Here is a 15,868-nt window from a genome sequence, read left to right on the forward strand (position 1 = left end):
GAGTTCCCTGTTTGGCCAAGCTGCTCTTCTGCCCTGTTTGCTTGACTGTTGACACAGTGGAATTGCTTGCTTGTAGACTGTAACTGTTCAGAGTTGTGAAAACATGCTCATTGCCTTTGGGTGCATTGTAAGGAAACTGCACAAGATACTTCAAAGGACTTTGTCTGAAGGCAGAGTTGAGATGAACTAGGAAAAAGCCCATTGAGTTTTCTCTGATCTTTGTTCCTGAGTTCAGAGGCTTCTTGATGGCAGGGGAATCTGTCCCACTAGGATTTCCTGGGTTTGTGTTAGAGCATTTGCATTCTCCTTTCTGCCCTTTCTCCTTCTACTTTGTGAATTGTGTTTGAGCATTGTCTTACCTCTTCCTCTTAAGAAGGACTGTCACTCCATGTATAATATGAGATTGTTTGAATGAAAGCAGTGTGGCACAGAATATTTGGAAACCCTGACACTGTGTTGTGCTTGAGTTATAAACTGTACCATTGTAAACAGGGATACTCTTGTGTGTAAAAATGAAATAAAGAGAAGTCTAGAATGCCTTGTGTGAAGACAGTAGTCTTTGTTGACTTGGGTTTTTTTCTGGGGAAGGTCTGTCAAAGTTTTTCAAAAGGCTGCAATTTTTTTTTTCTCATTTTGTCCCTTGCCTGATGTACGTCTGAGTGGGTGCAATTCTTCCATTTGGAGATGAAGCCTAAACCGCATTCAGTGATACTGTGGGGAGCAGGGCTTTGCTGGCAGTCCTGCATGGGTCTTTGGGGCACTGAGCTTCTGGTTGCCACAGGGCCTACTTAGATCCAGGTCACAGGAAAGCGGCCCCTACCATAAGAGTGTGTACAAAAGCTTCTGCAAAGGAGTGAGGTGGGGGAGTGACCTATCCCATTTTCCCTAGAGCGTCACCTGTGGATGGCAGCTGTGAGGTGTTTGAGCACAAAGTGTTTGTGACCTTAAAGGTGTAGGAGTTTCAGAAGATGGATGGCACAAAGACAGCATACATGTTCCTGTTGGGAAGTATTTGCGGGCACAAGAGTACATGGGCAATTACTGAGTGAAATCTGCTATCGGGGAGAGGCTTTGATATCAGGAAATGTAGAAGATTTCATCCATCCCTTCCACAGGGACCAGATAAAAAGGTTAACACCGCAGGCTGGTGTAGCGAAGACTGTTGTAGGTCAAGACATGAATGCTGCACTATCCAGTTAGCCCGAGTAGCATCATGGAATCATTTAGGTTGGAGAAAATCCTTGAGACCATCGAGTCCAACTGTTAAGCTTACATTACCAAGTCCACCACTGAACCCTGTCCCTAAGCACCACGTCCACGGACGCTGGGCGCTTCCGTGGGCAGCCTGTGGTAAGGCTTGACAATCCTTTTCGTGAAGAAATATTTCCGAGCGCTGGGCAACAGGGATCGGGGGAAGAGACAGGGAAGCTGCCGGCGCTGCCCGTGTGCTCGGAGTCAAGCGTCGGCCCCGCAGGATTCCCGGGGCTTCTGCGCTGCGATTCCCTCCCCGGCGCCTTGTGCGCGCGTCCTGCCGCGGAGCCCCGAGGCGGGCGAGCGGCCGGAGCCGCGCGTGTGCGCGCGGGCCCGTGTGCCGGTGCGAGGCGGCAGCGCGGGCAGCGGGCGGCGGCGGGCGCAGTCCCGCCGCGGGCCGCAGGGTGGTGCTCCCGGCCAAGGCGGCGCCGAGCGGCTGCGGGCGGGGAGGCGGCCCAGCCCAACCAGCCGCTACACAGCCCAGCCCAGCCGATACGAGCCGGGCAACGGCGGCGAGCGGCGGCGAGCGGCGCCCCGTGCCAGCGGCTGCCGGGCCAGGGCGGCCGCGCTCCGTGCCGCCATCCGGAGTCGGCGAGAGGGAGGCCGCCCGACCGCCGCCCCGCCGCGCTGCTGCCGGGCGCCGCTCTCCGCGGAGGAGTGCGCGGGCGATCCGCGAGACGGAGGCTGTCCGCCGGCCCGACATGGCGATCGCAAGGCAAGTGCTTTGTCTCTGTGCTTTCCTCTCCCTGCCGCTCGCTCGCTCCGAGCCCATCCGCTACTCCGTAGCCGAGGAGGCGGCGAGCGGCTCCGTGGTAGCCAACGTGGCGGAGGACGCGGGGCTGTCCCCGGCGCAGCTGGCGGCTCGCGGCGCCCGCCTGGCCTCGGAGGACGGCCGGCAGCACTTTCGCTTAGACCCCGCCACCGGCAGGCTCGTCGTGGCCGAGAGGCTGGACCGGGAGGAGCTGTGCGGCCAGTCCGCTACGTGCACGCTCCCCTTCGAGCTCCTGCTGGCAAACCCGCTGCAGTTCTTTCGGGTGGAGGTGGCCGTGGAGGACATCAATGACCATTCCCCCATTTTCCCGGAGGAAAGAGTCATTTTTAAGATCTTGGAAACGAGCAACCCTGGCTCGCGTTTCCCTCTGGAGGGTGCTCGGGACCTGGATGTTGGCAGCAACAGCATCCAGGCTTACAGCATTTCTCCCGAGAACGAGTACTTTAGCGTCTCTTCTGGGAGTCGGGTTAAAGGCAAGAAGTACGTGGAACTGGTCTTGGAGAAGGCTCTAGACAGAGAAGAGCAAACGGAAGTGGTTTTCAGTCTCATTGCCATGGATGGGGGCTCTCCTCCCAGGAGTGGGACCACACAAATCCACATTGTTGTTCTAGATGTAAATGACAATGCTCCCATCTTCACACAGGAGCTGTACGTTGGGCAGATTTTGGAAAATGCACCAGAGGGCTTTGTGTTACTCAAAGTGGTGGCAACTGATCAGGATGTGGGAGTTAATGGGGACATCACCTATCGGTTCAGTGAAGGGGTGGGCCAGAGCAACTCAGCATTCACAATTGATCCTATTAGTGGTGAAATTAAAGTCACGAAGCCTCTGGACTTTGAGGTGGCAGAGAATCATGAGCTCAGTGTGCGGGCCATGGATGGCGGTGGACTGTCAGATATCTGCAAGGTGTTGGTGGAGGTGGTGGACGTGAATGACAACGCACCTGAGCTGGTGGTCAACTCCTTCAACAGCCCCCTCCCCGAGAACGCATTGCCTGGAACAGTGGTTGCCCTCTTTACTGTCAGGGACCGGGATTCTGGTGCGAATGGGAAGATCTCCTGTGCCCTTGAGGACCAGCTATTGTTCTCCCTGCGTCTGGCCTATAAGAACTACTATGAGCTTGTCACCGTCAATGCTCTGGACAGGGAGGAGATGGCACAGCACATCCTCATTGTCACAGCAGCAGACGCAGGGTCACCTCCTCTCACAACCACCCAGACCTTCACGGTGGACATCTCCGATGTCAACGACAATGCACCTGCCTTCAACCAGACATCATACACGATGTATGTGCGTGAGAACAATGTCCCCATGGTGCTTGTTGGAGCTGTCAGTGCTGCAGATGCTGATGTGGGGCCCAATGCCAAGGTGTCATATTTCCTGGCACCATCCCATCCCACAGAGCAGCCTCCCTGCTCCTGCATCTCCGTGAACTCTGAGAATGGGCACGTGTTTGTGCTGCGGCCTCTGGACTATGAGCAGGTGAAGCAGATTGATGTCTTGGTGAGTGCCTCCGATGCGGGATCTCCTCCTCTCAGTGCCAACGTCACCGTCCACCTTGTTGTGGTGGATGAGAATGACAATGCGCCTCTGGTGCTGTACCCATCACAGGACAGCGGTCCACCATCCAGCGAGCTGGTGCCTGTATCAGCTGAGGCAGGGTACCTCATCACCAAAGTGGTGGCTGTGGATGCAGACTCGGGACAGAACTCGTGGCTCTCATACCACCTGCTGAAGGCCACCGAGCCCGGGCTGTTTGTGGTTGGTGCCCAAAGCGGTGAGGTGCGGCTGAAGAGGCCAGTGACAGAGAGGGACGCTGTGAAGCAGAAGCTGGTTGTTGTGGTGCGAGACAATGGGCAGCCTCCGCTGTCCGCCACTGCGGCACTGAACGCCCTCCTTCTCAATGACTTCTCAGAAGTGCGCCTACCGCACAGCAGCCTGGCCACGGAGGACGAGAGTGACTCCCTGACAACCTATTTAATCATTTCCTTGACCTTTGTCTCACTCCTCTTCCTCGCATCCATGACAGCCTTCATCACTCGCAAGGTGTGCAAGAGAAAGGAGCTGAAGGCAGGGCATGTGCTTTATGGTGCTGGCAACTTGCAGAGCAGCCTGGCTGATGCAGCCACAGCAGGGACCTTGCCCCATGGCTATTGCTATGAGATCAGCCTCACAACGGGCTCTGGCAACAGCGAGTTCAAGTTCCTGAAGCCCATCCTCCCCAGCCTGCCACCACAGCAGTGCACCACGGTTGGGGGCACCCACGATGAACAGGATTTCCCCTGTGGCCCCATTACTGCAGAGGACATGGCACCAGACAACCCTGGGACCCTCTCTGCAGAACAGTTCAATAATCTTTCCTTTAACTAGCATGGAGTCAGCACATACAGAGGCTTCATTCATGCCTCACGATAGGAAGGGATCCCTGTTACAGCATGTGGCAATGGTTCCTCCCAGGTTAATCTGCATTTGCAATTGGTGTCAGTGATTTCTGCCAAATTCTATGTCAGAAGAAATTTTGTCTCCCCCTCCAAACAAACAAACAAGCAAACAAACAAAAGACCTCAAGCCTCCTTCACCCAGGAAATAATATTCTTCAGCTGTGAAATGCTTTGCGAGTGGGGTTTGGTCCAGGGTCACCAGTCAAGTTCTTGTCTCGCTTGCTGTTAGGCAAGCTCCTGGCCCTCTTATTCTGTGCTGTAACGCAATGGCAAAGTCAGGCAGACAAATCCCATTGTCCTGGTTTCAGGTGGCATAGAGTTAATTTTCTTCCTAGTAGCTGGTAGCCTAGTAGCTGTGTTTTGGATTTAGCATGAGAATAATGTTGATAACACACTGATGCTTTAGTGGTTGCTAAATCGTGCTTGCACTGAGTCAAGGACTTTTCAGCTTCTCATGCCCTGCCAGTGAGGAGGCTGGAGGTGCATAAGCAGTTGTGAGGGGACAGAGCCAGGACAGCTGACCCAACCTGGCCAAAGGGATAATTCATAGCATATGACATCATGCTCAGCCTATTGAGTGAGGGGAACTGGCTGGGCATCTTGGGATGCTACTGAGGAACAGGCTTGGCATAGGTTGGTTGGTTGTGAGCAGTTGTTTTTCATTTGTATCACTTGTCTTTTCTTGTGTTTTAGTTAACTTTTCGTTGTTTTTATTTTCACATTCTTTTTCTTCTTGTTGTTCTTATTATTATTTCATTTTATTTCAATTATTAAAGATTTCTCATCTCAACCCATGAGTTTTCTCACTTTTAGTCTCTCAAGTCTTTCCCACATCCCACCATGGGGCTGTCTAGGGGGGTTAGTGAGTGAATGGCTGTGTGGTGCTTAGCTGCCAGCTGCGGTTAAACTATGACACAGGAGCTCACGGAAATGCCCATAGCCCTTGTCCCAGTTCAGAAAAGCAAGGAAGTTGTGAGTACTGTGTTACTATGTGGTGGAAGCATGGGGGGCTGGCTCTTCCCTGGGTGCTGGATGTCTCTGTCTGAGATGTTTGGGGTCTATGTGTTTTGCCTTCTTGTCACGATGTCTGTCTGGACAGCCATTGTGTGTCTGCATATGCTGCACTAGTGCTGCGTGGTGAGGCAGGGAGTTGCTTACATCAAACCCCTGTGGTGCACGCAGTTCCAGCTCATTGGGCAAGAAAGGTATTTTGTCCCTTTGAGTACAGCAGTCTCCTCTTCTCTAGGGGAGAGCAGTAAGGCACACAAGATCTTCTTTTGGCCCACAAGATGTGGTGGGCGTGCTGTCTTCCTGGGATTACCTTGGAAATATAGCAGTGCTAACAGGAGTGGAATGAAATGGTGCCGAGCATAGCAGAATAGACTAGACTAGAGAAGACTAGAATAGAGGAGAATATTTCAGTGGGGACGGACTTGCCACGATCATTTAGTCCAACTGCCTGAGCACTTCAAGACTGACCAAAAGTTAAAGCATGCTTTTAAGGACATTGTCCAAGTGTCTCTTGAACAATGGCAGCCATGGGGCATCAACCCATTGACTCTAGGAAGACTGTTCTAATGTTTGACCATCCTCTTCATGAAGAAATGTTTCCTAATGTCAAGTCTGGACGTCCCCTGATGCAGTTTGCACCATTGCCACGCGTCCTGCCTCTGGATACAAGGGAGAAGAGATGAGCACCTCCCTCTCTCAGCCTCCTTTTCTCCTAACTAGGCAAACCCAAATCCTTAGCCACTCCTCATAGGACATTCCTGCCAGACCTGTCACCAGATCAGTTGCCCTTCCTCTGGATGCAGCTGAGTATCTTAGCATCCTCCTTTAATGGTGCGGCCCAGGACTGCACAGAGAACTCAAGATGAGGCCGCACCAACACTAAATAGAGTGGGATAATCACCTCTTCTGACTGGATGGTTTCACTGTGTTTGATGCACCCAAGGATGCAGTTTGCTATCTTGGCTGCCAGGGCCCAACGCTGACACGTCCTGGGCCTGCTGTCAACCAGCACCCCCAGATTCCTTTCTGCAGGGCTGATCTCCAGCCACTCCTCTCCAAATTTATACTTGTGCCCAGCATTACTCCATCCCAGGCACAGAATCTGGCACTTGGACTTCTTCAATTTCATGCTATTTATGATTGCCCAATGCTCCAACCTAACTAGATCCCTCTGCAAGCCCCATTGTCCCTTGAGAGAGTGAGCAGCACCTCCCAGTTTGGTATCATCAGCAAAGTTGCTAATGATGCATTCAACTCCTGCATCGAGATCATTGGAAAAATATTGAACAGAACTGGCCTGAGAATTTCACCCTGAGGAACATCGCAGGTGATATGTCAGCAGCCAGATATAGCCTCCCCCAGCCCCATTGACTACAACGCCTCTTTAGCCTCTTCTTTAGCCAGTTCACCATGAACCTGCTCATCTCAGAGTTGGACAACGTATCCAGAAGAATTCTCTGAGGAACAGTGCCTCAAAATGTACTAAAATCCAGAAATCTACATCCACAGCGTTCCTTCATCCACAGGGCGTGTGACTTCATAATAGAAGGACATGGACCTGTTGGAGCAAGTCCGGAGGTGGGCTGTGAAGATGATCAGAGTGCTGGAGGACCTCTCCTATGAACAGAGGATGAGAGAGTTGGGGTTGCTCAGCCTGAATAAGAGGGGGCTCCAGGAAGACCTTAGAGCCCCTTCCAGTCCCTAAAGGGGGCCTTCAGAAAAGCTGGGGAGGGATTCTTTATTGGGGAACGTAGCGATAGGATGAGGGGTAACAGTTTAAACTGAAAGAGGGTAGATTTAGATTAGTCATTAGGAAGAAATTCTTAGAGTGTGGTGAGATGCTGTCACAGGTTTCCCAGGGAAGTTGTGTATGCCCTGTCCCGGGAAGTTTTCAAGACCAGGTTGGGTGGGGCTTTGGGCAACCTGGTCTTGTGGAAGGTGTCCCTGCCCATGGCAGGGGAGTTGGAACACGATGATCTTTAAGTTGCCTTCCAAATCTCACCATTCTATGATTCTATGATATCAAAGCAGTTAAGCAGGACTTTCCCTTGGTGAACGCACGTTGACTGTGCCTGATGATTGCATTGTTCTTTAAATGGCTGTCATTAGTAACCTGTATGATCTTCTCCATAATTTTTCTGTGAACTGAGGTTAGACTAACAGGTCGGTAGTTTTCCTGGGTCTTCCCTCTTGCCCTTCTTGTAAATTGGAGGAACATTGTCTAGCTTCCAGTCAGCAGGGACCCCTCCCCAGTCTCCCAAGGCCTTTGGCAGCTGATGGAGAGATGTCCTGCTCTAACATTGACTAGCTCCATCAGTACTCTGGGACAAATCCCACAGGTGCCATGGACTTGTGAACATTCCACTGACACCGCTGGTCCCTGACAATTTCAGCATCCACCAATGGAAAATCACTGTTCCTGCACTCACTGCCCTCTGTTTCAGTGGACCGGGCAGCCCAGCGTCAATCTCTATTGTTAAACAGCAGGTCAAGAAAAGCATTGAATGCCTCTGCTGCTTCTTCATCCCTGTCAGTCAGGTAACCATCTTCAACAAGTATCAGTCTAATGTTTTCTTTAGACCTCCTCTTCCTATTAACATATTTTAAAAAGCCTTTCTTGTTGTCTGACACAAGGCTGGACAGTTTCCACTCTAATTGAGCTTTGGACTTTCATGTCTTCTCCCTGCATAGACAAACACTAGCTCTGCAGTCTTCCTGCAAAGCCCGACCTTGCTTCCAGAGGTCACACAATTTCTTTTTCCTCTTGACCTCCACAAGGAGTTGTTCAAACATGCTCATTTCCTTTGTGTGCATTGTAAGGAAACTGCACAAGTTGCTTCAAAGGACTTTGAAGGTAGAACAAAGTTGAACTTGCAAAAGGGACATTGAGTTTGGTGTCATCGCTCTTCTTCCTGAATTCAGAGGCTTCTTGATGGGATTGGAAAGCCATCTTGATAAGATTTCTTGTGTTTCTATTAGAACACTTACATTCTCCATTTTTCACTTATTCTTTCTACTTTGTGAACTGTCTTTAAGCATGGAATATTTGGAAACCCTGAGGCTATATTGTGCTACCTTTATAAACTGTATTGTTGTAAACTGGGATACTGTTGAGTGTAAAAATGAAATAAGGAGAGACCTGAATGCCTTGCGTGGAGACTGTGATCTTTGTAGAGATGTTTTTTTCTGGGAAATGTCTGTCAACTTTTTTCAAAAGGCTTTACCTGTCGATGGCAGCTGTGAGTTGTTTGAGTACAAAGTGTTTGTGACTTTAAAGGTGTAGGAGTTTCAGAAGATGGATGGCACAAAGACACCATACATATTCCTTTTGGGAAGTATTTGCACGTACAGGAGGAAGTGGGCAGTTGGTAAGTGAAATCTGCTGTCTGGGAGAGGCTTTGATCTCAGGAAATGTAAAAGACTTTACTGATCCCTTCCGCAGGGACCGGATAAAAATGTAACACAGGAGGCTGGTGTAGCGAAGACTGTTATATGTCAAGAAGTGAATGCTGCACTATCCAGTTAGCCCGAGTAGCATCATGGAGAAGATCCATGAGACCATCAAGTCCAACTGTTAAGCTTACGTTACCAAGTCCACCACTAAACCCTGTCCCTAAGCACCACGTCCACGGACGCTGGGCGCTTCCGTGGGCGGCCGGTGTTAAGGTTTGAGAATCCTTTTGGTGAAGAAATGTTTCCCAACGGTGGGCAACGGGGATCGGGGAAAGAGACGGGGCAGCTGCCGGCGCTGCCCGTGCAGTCGGAATCAAGCGTCGGCCCCGCAGGACTCCCGGCGCTCCTGCGCTGCGCTTCCCTCCCCGGCGCCGTGTGCGCGCGTCCTGCCGCGGAGCCCCGAGGCGGGCGAGCGGCCGGAGCTGCGCGTGTGCGCGCGGGCGCGTGTGCCGGTGCGAGGCGGCAGCGCGGGCAGCGGGCGGCGGCGGGCGCAGTCCCGCCGCGGGCCGCAGGGTGGTGCTCCCGGCCAAGGCGGCGCCGAGCGGATGCCGGCGGGGCAGCGGCCGAACCCAACCAGCCGCTACCAAGCCCAGCCCAGCCCAGCCCAGCCGAGCCGAGCCGACCCGAGCCGGGCAACGGCGGCGAGCGGCGCCCCGTGCCAGCGGCTGCCGGGCCAGGGCGGCCGCGCTCCGTGCCGCCATCCGGAGTCGGCGAGAGGGAGGCCGCCCGACCGCCGCCCCGCCGCGCTGCTGCCGGGCGCCGCTCTCCGCGGAGGAGTGCGCGGGCGATCCGCGAGACGGAGGCTGTCCGCCGGCCCGACATGGCGATCGCAAGGCAAGTGCTTTGTCTCTGTGCTTTCCTCTCCCTGACGCTCGCTCGCTCCGAGCCCATCCGCTACTCCGTAGCCGAGGAGGCGGCGAGCGGCTCCGTGGTAGCCAACGTGGCGGAGGACGCGGGGCTGTCCCCGGCGCAGCTGGCGGCTCGCGGCGCCCGCCTGGCCTCGGAGGACGGCCGGCAGCACTTTCGCTTAGACCCCGCCACCGGCAGGCTCGTCGTGGCCGAGAGGCTGGACCGGGAGGAGCTGTGCGGCCAGTCCGCTACGTGCACGCTCCCCTTCGAGCTCCTGCTGGCAAACCCGCTGCAGTTCTTTCGGGTGGAGGTGGCCGTGGAGGACATCAATGACCATTCCCCCATTTTCCCGGAGGAAAGAGTCATTTTTAAGATCTTGGAAACGAGCAACCCTGGCTCGCGTTTCCCTCTGGAGGGTGCTCGGGACCTTGATGTTGGCAGCAACAGCATCCAGGCTTACAGCATTTCTCCCGAGAACGAGTACTTCAGTGTCTCCTTTGCAAGTCAGAGGGAGGAGAACAAATATGTTGAACTGGTCTTGGAGAAGGCTCTAGACAGAGAGGAGGAAGGAGAGGTGGTTTTCAGTCTCATTGCCATGGATGGGGGCTCTCCTCCCAGGAGTGGGACCACACACATCCACATTGTTGTTCTAGATGTAAATGACAACTCTCCTGTCTTTACACAGAAGCTCTATATTGGGCAGATTTTGGAAAATGCCCCTGTGGGCTCTGTTGTTCTCAGAGTGGTGGCAACTGATCAGGATGTGGGAGTTAACGGGGACATCACCTATCAGTTCAGCCAAGTAGTGGGCCAAAGCAACTCAGCATTCATGATCGACCCTACTAGTGGTGAAATTAAACTCACGAAGCCTCTAGACTTTGAGGTGGCAGAGAATCATGAGCTCAGTGTGCGGGCCACGGATGGCGGTGGCCTGTCAGCTATCTGCAAGGTGTTGGTGGAGGTGGTGGATGTGAACGACAATGCACCTGAGCTAGTGGTGAATTCCTTCAACAGCCCCATCCCCGAGAACGCATTGCCTGGAACAGTGGTTGCCCTCTTTACTGTCAGGGACCGGGATTCTGGTGCGAATGGGAAGATCTCCTGTGCCCTTGAGGATCAGCTATTGTTCTCCCTGCGTCTGGCCTATAAGAACTACTATGAGCTTGTCACCGTCAATGCTCTGGAAAGGGAGGAGATGGCAAGGCACATCCTCATTGTCACAGCAGCAGACGCAGGGTCACCTCCTCTCACAACCACCCAGACCTTCACGGTGGACATCTCCGATGTCAACGACAATGCACCTGCCTTCAACCAGACATCATACACGATGTATGTGCATGAGAACAATGTCCCCATGGTGCTTGTTGGAGCTGTCAGTGCTGCAGATGCTGATGTGGGGCCCAATGCCAAGGTGTCATATTTCCTGGCACCATCCCATCCCACAGAGCAGCCTCCCTGCTCCTGCATCTCCGTGAACTCTGAGAATGGGCATGTGTTTGTGCTGCGGCCTCTGGACTATGAGCAGGTGAAGCAGATTGATGTCTTGGTGAGTGCCTCCGATGCGGGATCTCCTCCTCTCAGTGCCAACGTCACCGTCCACCTTGTTGTGGTGGATGAGAATGACAATGCGCCTCTGGTGCTGTACCCATCACAGGACAGCGGTCCACCATCCAGCGAGCTGGTGCCTGTATCAGCTGAGGCGGGGTACCTCATCACCAAAGTGGTGGCTGTGGATGCAGACTCGGGACAGAACTCGTGGCTCTCTTACCACCTGCTGAAGGCCACCGAGCCCGGGCTGTTTGTGGTTGGTGCCCAAAGCGGTGAGGTGCGGCTGAAGAGGCCAGTGACAGAGAGGGACGCTGTGAAGCAGAAGCTGGTTATTGTGGTGCGAGACAATGGGAAGCCACCATTGTCAGCCACTGCTGCACTGAACGCCCTCCTGCTCAATGACTTCTCAGAAGTGCGCCTACCGCACAGCAGCCTGGCCACGGAGGACGAGAGTGACTCCCTGACAACCTATTTAATCATTTCCTTGACCTTTGTCTCACTCCTCTTCCTCGCATCCATGACAGCCTTCATCACTCGCAAGGTGTGCAAGAGAAAGGAGCTGAAGGCAGGGCACGTGCTTTATGGTGCTGGCAACTTGCAGAGCGACCTGGCTGATGTGGCCACAGCGGGGACCTTGCCCCACGGCTATTGCTATGAGATCAGCCTCACAACGGGCTCTGGCAACAGCGAGTTCAAGTTCCTGAAGCCCATCCTCCCCAGCCTGCCACCACAGCAATGCACCAGAGGTGGGGGCACCGATGAAGAGCAGGATTTCCCCCGTGGCCCCATTACTGCAGAACACTTTGCACCAGACAACCCTGGGACCGTCTCTGCAGAACAGTTCAATAATCTTTCCTTTAACTAGCATGGAGTCAGCACATACAGAGGCTTCATTCATGCCTCACGGTAGGAAGGCATCCCTGTTACAGCATGTGGTAATGATTCCTCCAGAGTAAATCTGCATTTTTATTTGGCATCAATGATTTCCTTCAAATTCTATGTCAGAAGAAAGACTATAACCCTCTCCAAAATAGAAACACACAAAGAAAAGAACCTAAAGACTCCTTTAGTCATGAAAGTATATTTCCACTCTGTTACAACCTCTTCCAAAATGCTTTGAGAGGTACAGGTTCCCCAGCGTAGTTTTTGTGTCACTTACTGTCAGGCAAGCCCATGGACCTCTTTCTCTGTGCTGTAACGCAATTGCAAAGTCATGAAGTGAAATCACATTGTCCTGGCTTTAGCTGGGGTAGAGTTAATTTTCTTCGTAGTAGCTGGTATAGTGCTGTGTTTTGGATTTAGCATGTTGATAGCACACTGATGTTTTTGTGGTTCCAAGGTAGTGCTTACAGTAAGTCGAGGACTTTTCAGCTTCTCATACCCTGCCAGTGAGGAGCCTAGGGGTACAGAAGAAGTTGGGATGGGGCACAGACAGGACAGCTGACCCAAGCAGGCCAAAGGGATATTCTATACCATAGGACGTCATGCTCAGCATATGAAGTGGGGGCAGTTGGCCAGGGGGAGGCTTCGGCTCAGGAAGTGGCTGGTCATCAGTCAGTTGGTAGTGAGTAATTGTTTTTCATTTGCATGATTTGTCTTTTCTTAGAGTTTTGTTATCTTTTCCTCTCCCCCCCCCTTATTATTATTTTATAGTAATATTTTATTTTATTTCAATTATTAAGCTGTTCTCATCTCAGACCACGAGTTTTGTCACTTTTACACTTCCAATTCTCTCCCCCTTCCCACTGCAGGGGGAGGGGAGGAAGAGTGATAGAGTCACTGTGTAGTGCTTGTCTGCTGGCTGAAGTCACACCACGACACACATGCTTGCCGAAACGCACGTAGCCCTCTCCCTGCGTCAGCAAAGCAAGGATGTTGTGAGTACAGTGTTACAATATGGTGCAAGCAAGGGGCTCTTTCTTCTCTGGGTGCTTGGCTCTGTATAAGATGTTTGGGGCCTGTGTGTTTTGTGTTCTGGTCACTATGTCTGTCCAGACACCCGTTGTGAATCTGCATACTCTGCACTAGTGCTGCCCAGTGATGCAGGGAGTTGCTCACATCCAGCTGTTGTGATGCACACAGTTCCAGCTCATTGAGCAAGAGTGGTATTTTTTCCCTTTGAGTACAGCAGTCTCATCTTCTCTAGAGGGGAGCAGCAAAACACAGAAGATCTTCCTTTGTCCCATAAGAGGGTGGTGGGCGTTCTGTCTCCTTGGGATTTCCATGTAAGTATAGCAGTTCTAACAGTGTTGGGATGGAACAGAGTAGAATAGATTAGACTAGACTAGACTAGACTAGACTAGATTTCAGCAGGAAGGCACCTGCAACGATCATCTAGTCTAACCGCCTGACTACTTCAGGGCTGACCAAAGTTAAAGCCTGTTGTTAAGGTCATTGTTCAAGTGTCTCTTAAACACTGACAGCCATGGGACATTGACCCATCAACTTTATGAAGCCTCTTCCAGTGTATGACCGCTCTCTCAATAAAGAAATGCTTCCTAATGTCTGACCCTCCCCTGATGGAGTTTGAACCATTCCCAGGTGTCCTGTCGCTGGATACAAGGGAGAAGAGATGAGCACCTCCCTCTCTCAGCCAAGTTCTCCAAACTAGACAAACTCAAATCCTTAGCTGCTCCTCGTAGGACTTCACTTCCAGCTTTGTCACCAGCTTTGTAGTAGAAAAACTACATCCACAGCCTTCCCTTAATCCAACAGTCAGGTGACCTTATCGTAGGAGGACATGGACCTGTTGGAGTGAGTCCAGAGGAGTCCACAAAGATGATCAGAGGGCTAGAGCACCTCTCCTATGAAGACAGGCTGAGAGAGTTGGTGTTGTTCAGCCTGGAGAAGAGAAGGCTCTGGGGAGAGTTGATTGTGGCCTTCTAGTACCTAAAAGGGGTCTATAGGAAAGCTGGGGAGTGACTCTTTATCAGGGAGTGAAGTGATAGAGTGAGGGGTAATGGTTTTAAACCAGAAGAGGGTAGATTTAGATTATATATCAAGAAAAAATTCTTTACTCTGAGGATGGTGAGACTCTGGAACTGGCTGCCCAAGGAAGTAGTGTATGCCCCGTCCCTGGAAGTATTCAGTGCTGGCTTGTGTGGGGCTTTGAGCAACCTGGTCTAGTGGAAGGTGTCCCTGCCCATGGCAGAGGGGTGGGAACTAGGTTATTTTTAGGTCCCTTCCAACTCTAACCATTCTATCATTCTATTATGTCAAAGCAGTTAAGCAGGACTTTCCCTTGGTGAACCCATGATGACTGCGCCTGATGATTGCATTGTTCTTTCAATGCCTTTCTTTCACTAGTACGCAGTTATGATCTTCTCTATAGTTTTGCCAGGGTCTGAGGTTAGACTAACAGGTCAGTAGTTTCCTGGGTCTCCCCTCTTGCCCTTCTTGTAAATTGGAAGAGCTTTGGCTGGCTTCCAGTCAGCAGGGACCCCTCCCCAGTCTCCCAAGGCCTTTGGCAGCTGATGGAGAGATGTCCTGCTGTAACATCGACTGGGTCCTTCAGTACTCTGCAACGAATCCCATTAGGTGCCATGGACTTGAGAACATTCCTCTGATACAGCTGGTCCCTGATAATTTCAGTGTCCACTGATGGAAAGTCACTGTTCGTTCACTCGCGGCCCTCTGTTTCAGTGGACCGGGCAGCCCAGCATCAATCTGTATTGTTAAACTTCGGGTCAAGAAAAGCATTGAATGCCTCCTCTTCTTCTTCATCCTTGTCGGTCAGGTGAGCATCTTCAACAAGTGTCAGTCTAATGTTTTCTTTAGACCTCCACTTCCTATTAACATCCTTGTAGACTGTAACTGTTCAGAGTTGTGAAAACATGCTCATTGCCTTTGGGTGCATTGTAAGGAAACTGCACAAGTTGCTTCAAAGGACTTTGTCTGAAGGTAGAATTGAGATGGACTTGGAAAAATCCCATTGACTTTTCTCTGATCGTTGTTCCTGAGTTCAGAGGCTTCTTGATGGGAGGGGAAATCTGTCCCACCAGGATTTCCTGGGTTTGTGTTAGAGCATTTGCATTCTCCTTTCTGCCCTTTCTCCTTCTACTTTGTGAACTGTGTTTGGGCATTGTCTTACCTCTTCCCCTTAAGAAGGACTGTCACTCCATGTATAATATTGGATTCTTTAAAAGAAGGCTGTTTGAATGTTTGAATGGCACAGAATATTTGGAAACGTGACGTTGTGTTGTGCTGCAGTTATTAACTGTAAAGCAGGATACCCTTGAGTGTAAAAATGTAACAAAGAGAACACCTGAATGCCTTGTGTGGAGACAGTAGTCTTTGTTGAGTTGTTTGTTGTTTTTTTTCTGGGGAAGCTCTGTCAAGGTTTTTCCAAAGGTTGTGAGTTTTTTTCTCATTTTTGTCCCTTGGCTGATGTAAAGTTGAGCGGGTACATTTCTTCAGTTTGGCAATGAGGCCTGTATCGCATTGAGTGAAATTGTGGGGAGCACGGCTTTGCTGACAGACCTGTATGGGTCTTCTGAGCACTGAGTTGCTGGTTGCTACAGGGCCCAGTTAGACCCAGTCAGC

General features: G+C 51.7%; 2 protein-coding genes across 2 annotated transcripts; both read left to right on the plus strand.

The window, feature by feature from the left end:
• The first annotated feature begins 1,666 nt into the window (after positions 1-1,666).
• Positions 1,667-9,246, plus strand: LOC134522002 (protocadherin beta-15-like). Its single transcript, XM_063349191.1, has one exon. It carries the CDS (start codon positions 1,953-1,955, stop codon positions 4,392-4,394), a length of 2,442 nt encoding a protein of 813 aa, XP_063205261.1. The 5' UTR covers positions 1,667-1,952; the 3' UTR covers positions 4,395-9,246.
• A 198-nt stretch (positions 9,247-9,444) lies between these two features.
• On the plus strand, positions 9,445-15,640 carry LOC134522059 (protocadherin beta-15-like). Its single transcript, XM_063349326.1, has one exon. It carries the CDS (start codon positions 9,750-9,752, stop codon positions 12,189-12,191), a length of 2,442 nt encoding a protein of 813 aa, XP_063205396.1. The 5' UTR covers positions 9,445-9,749; the 3' UTR covers positions 12,192-15,640.
• Positions 15,641-15,868: the final 228 nt, after the last annotated feature.

This window comes from Chroicocephalus ridibundus, chromosome 11 (assembly GCF_963924245.1).
Source record: "Chroicocephalus ridibundus chromosome 11, bChrRid1.1, whole genome shotgun sequence".
Lineage (NCBI taxonomy): Eukaryota > Metazoa > Chordata > Aves > Charadriiformes > Laridae > Chroicocephalus > Chroicocephalus ridibundus.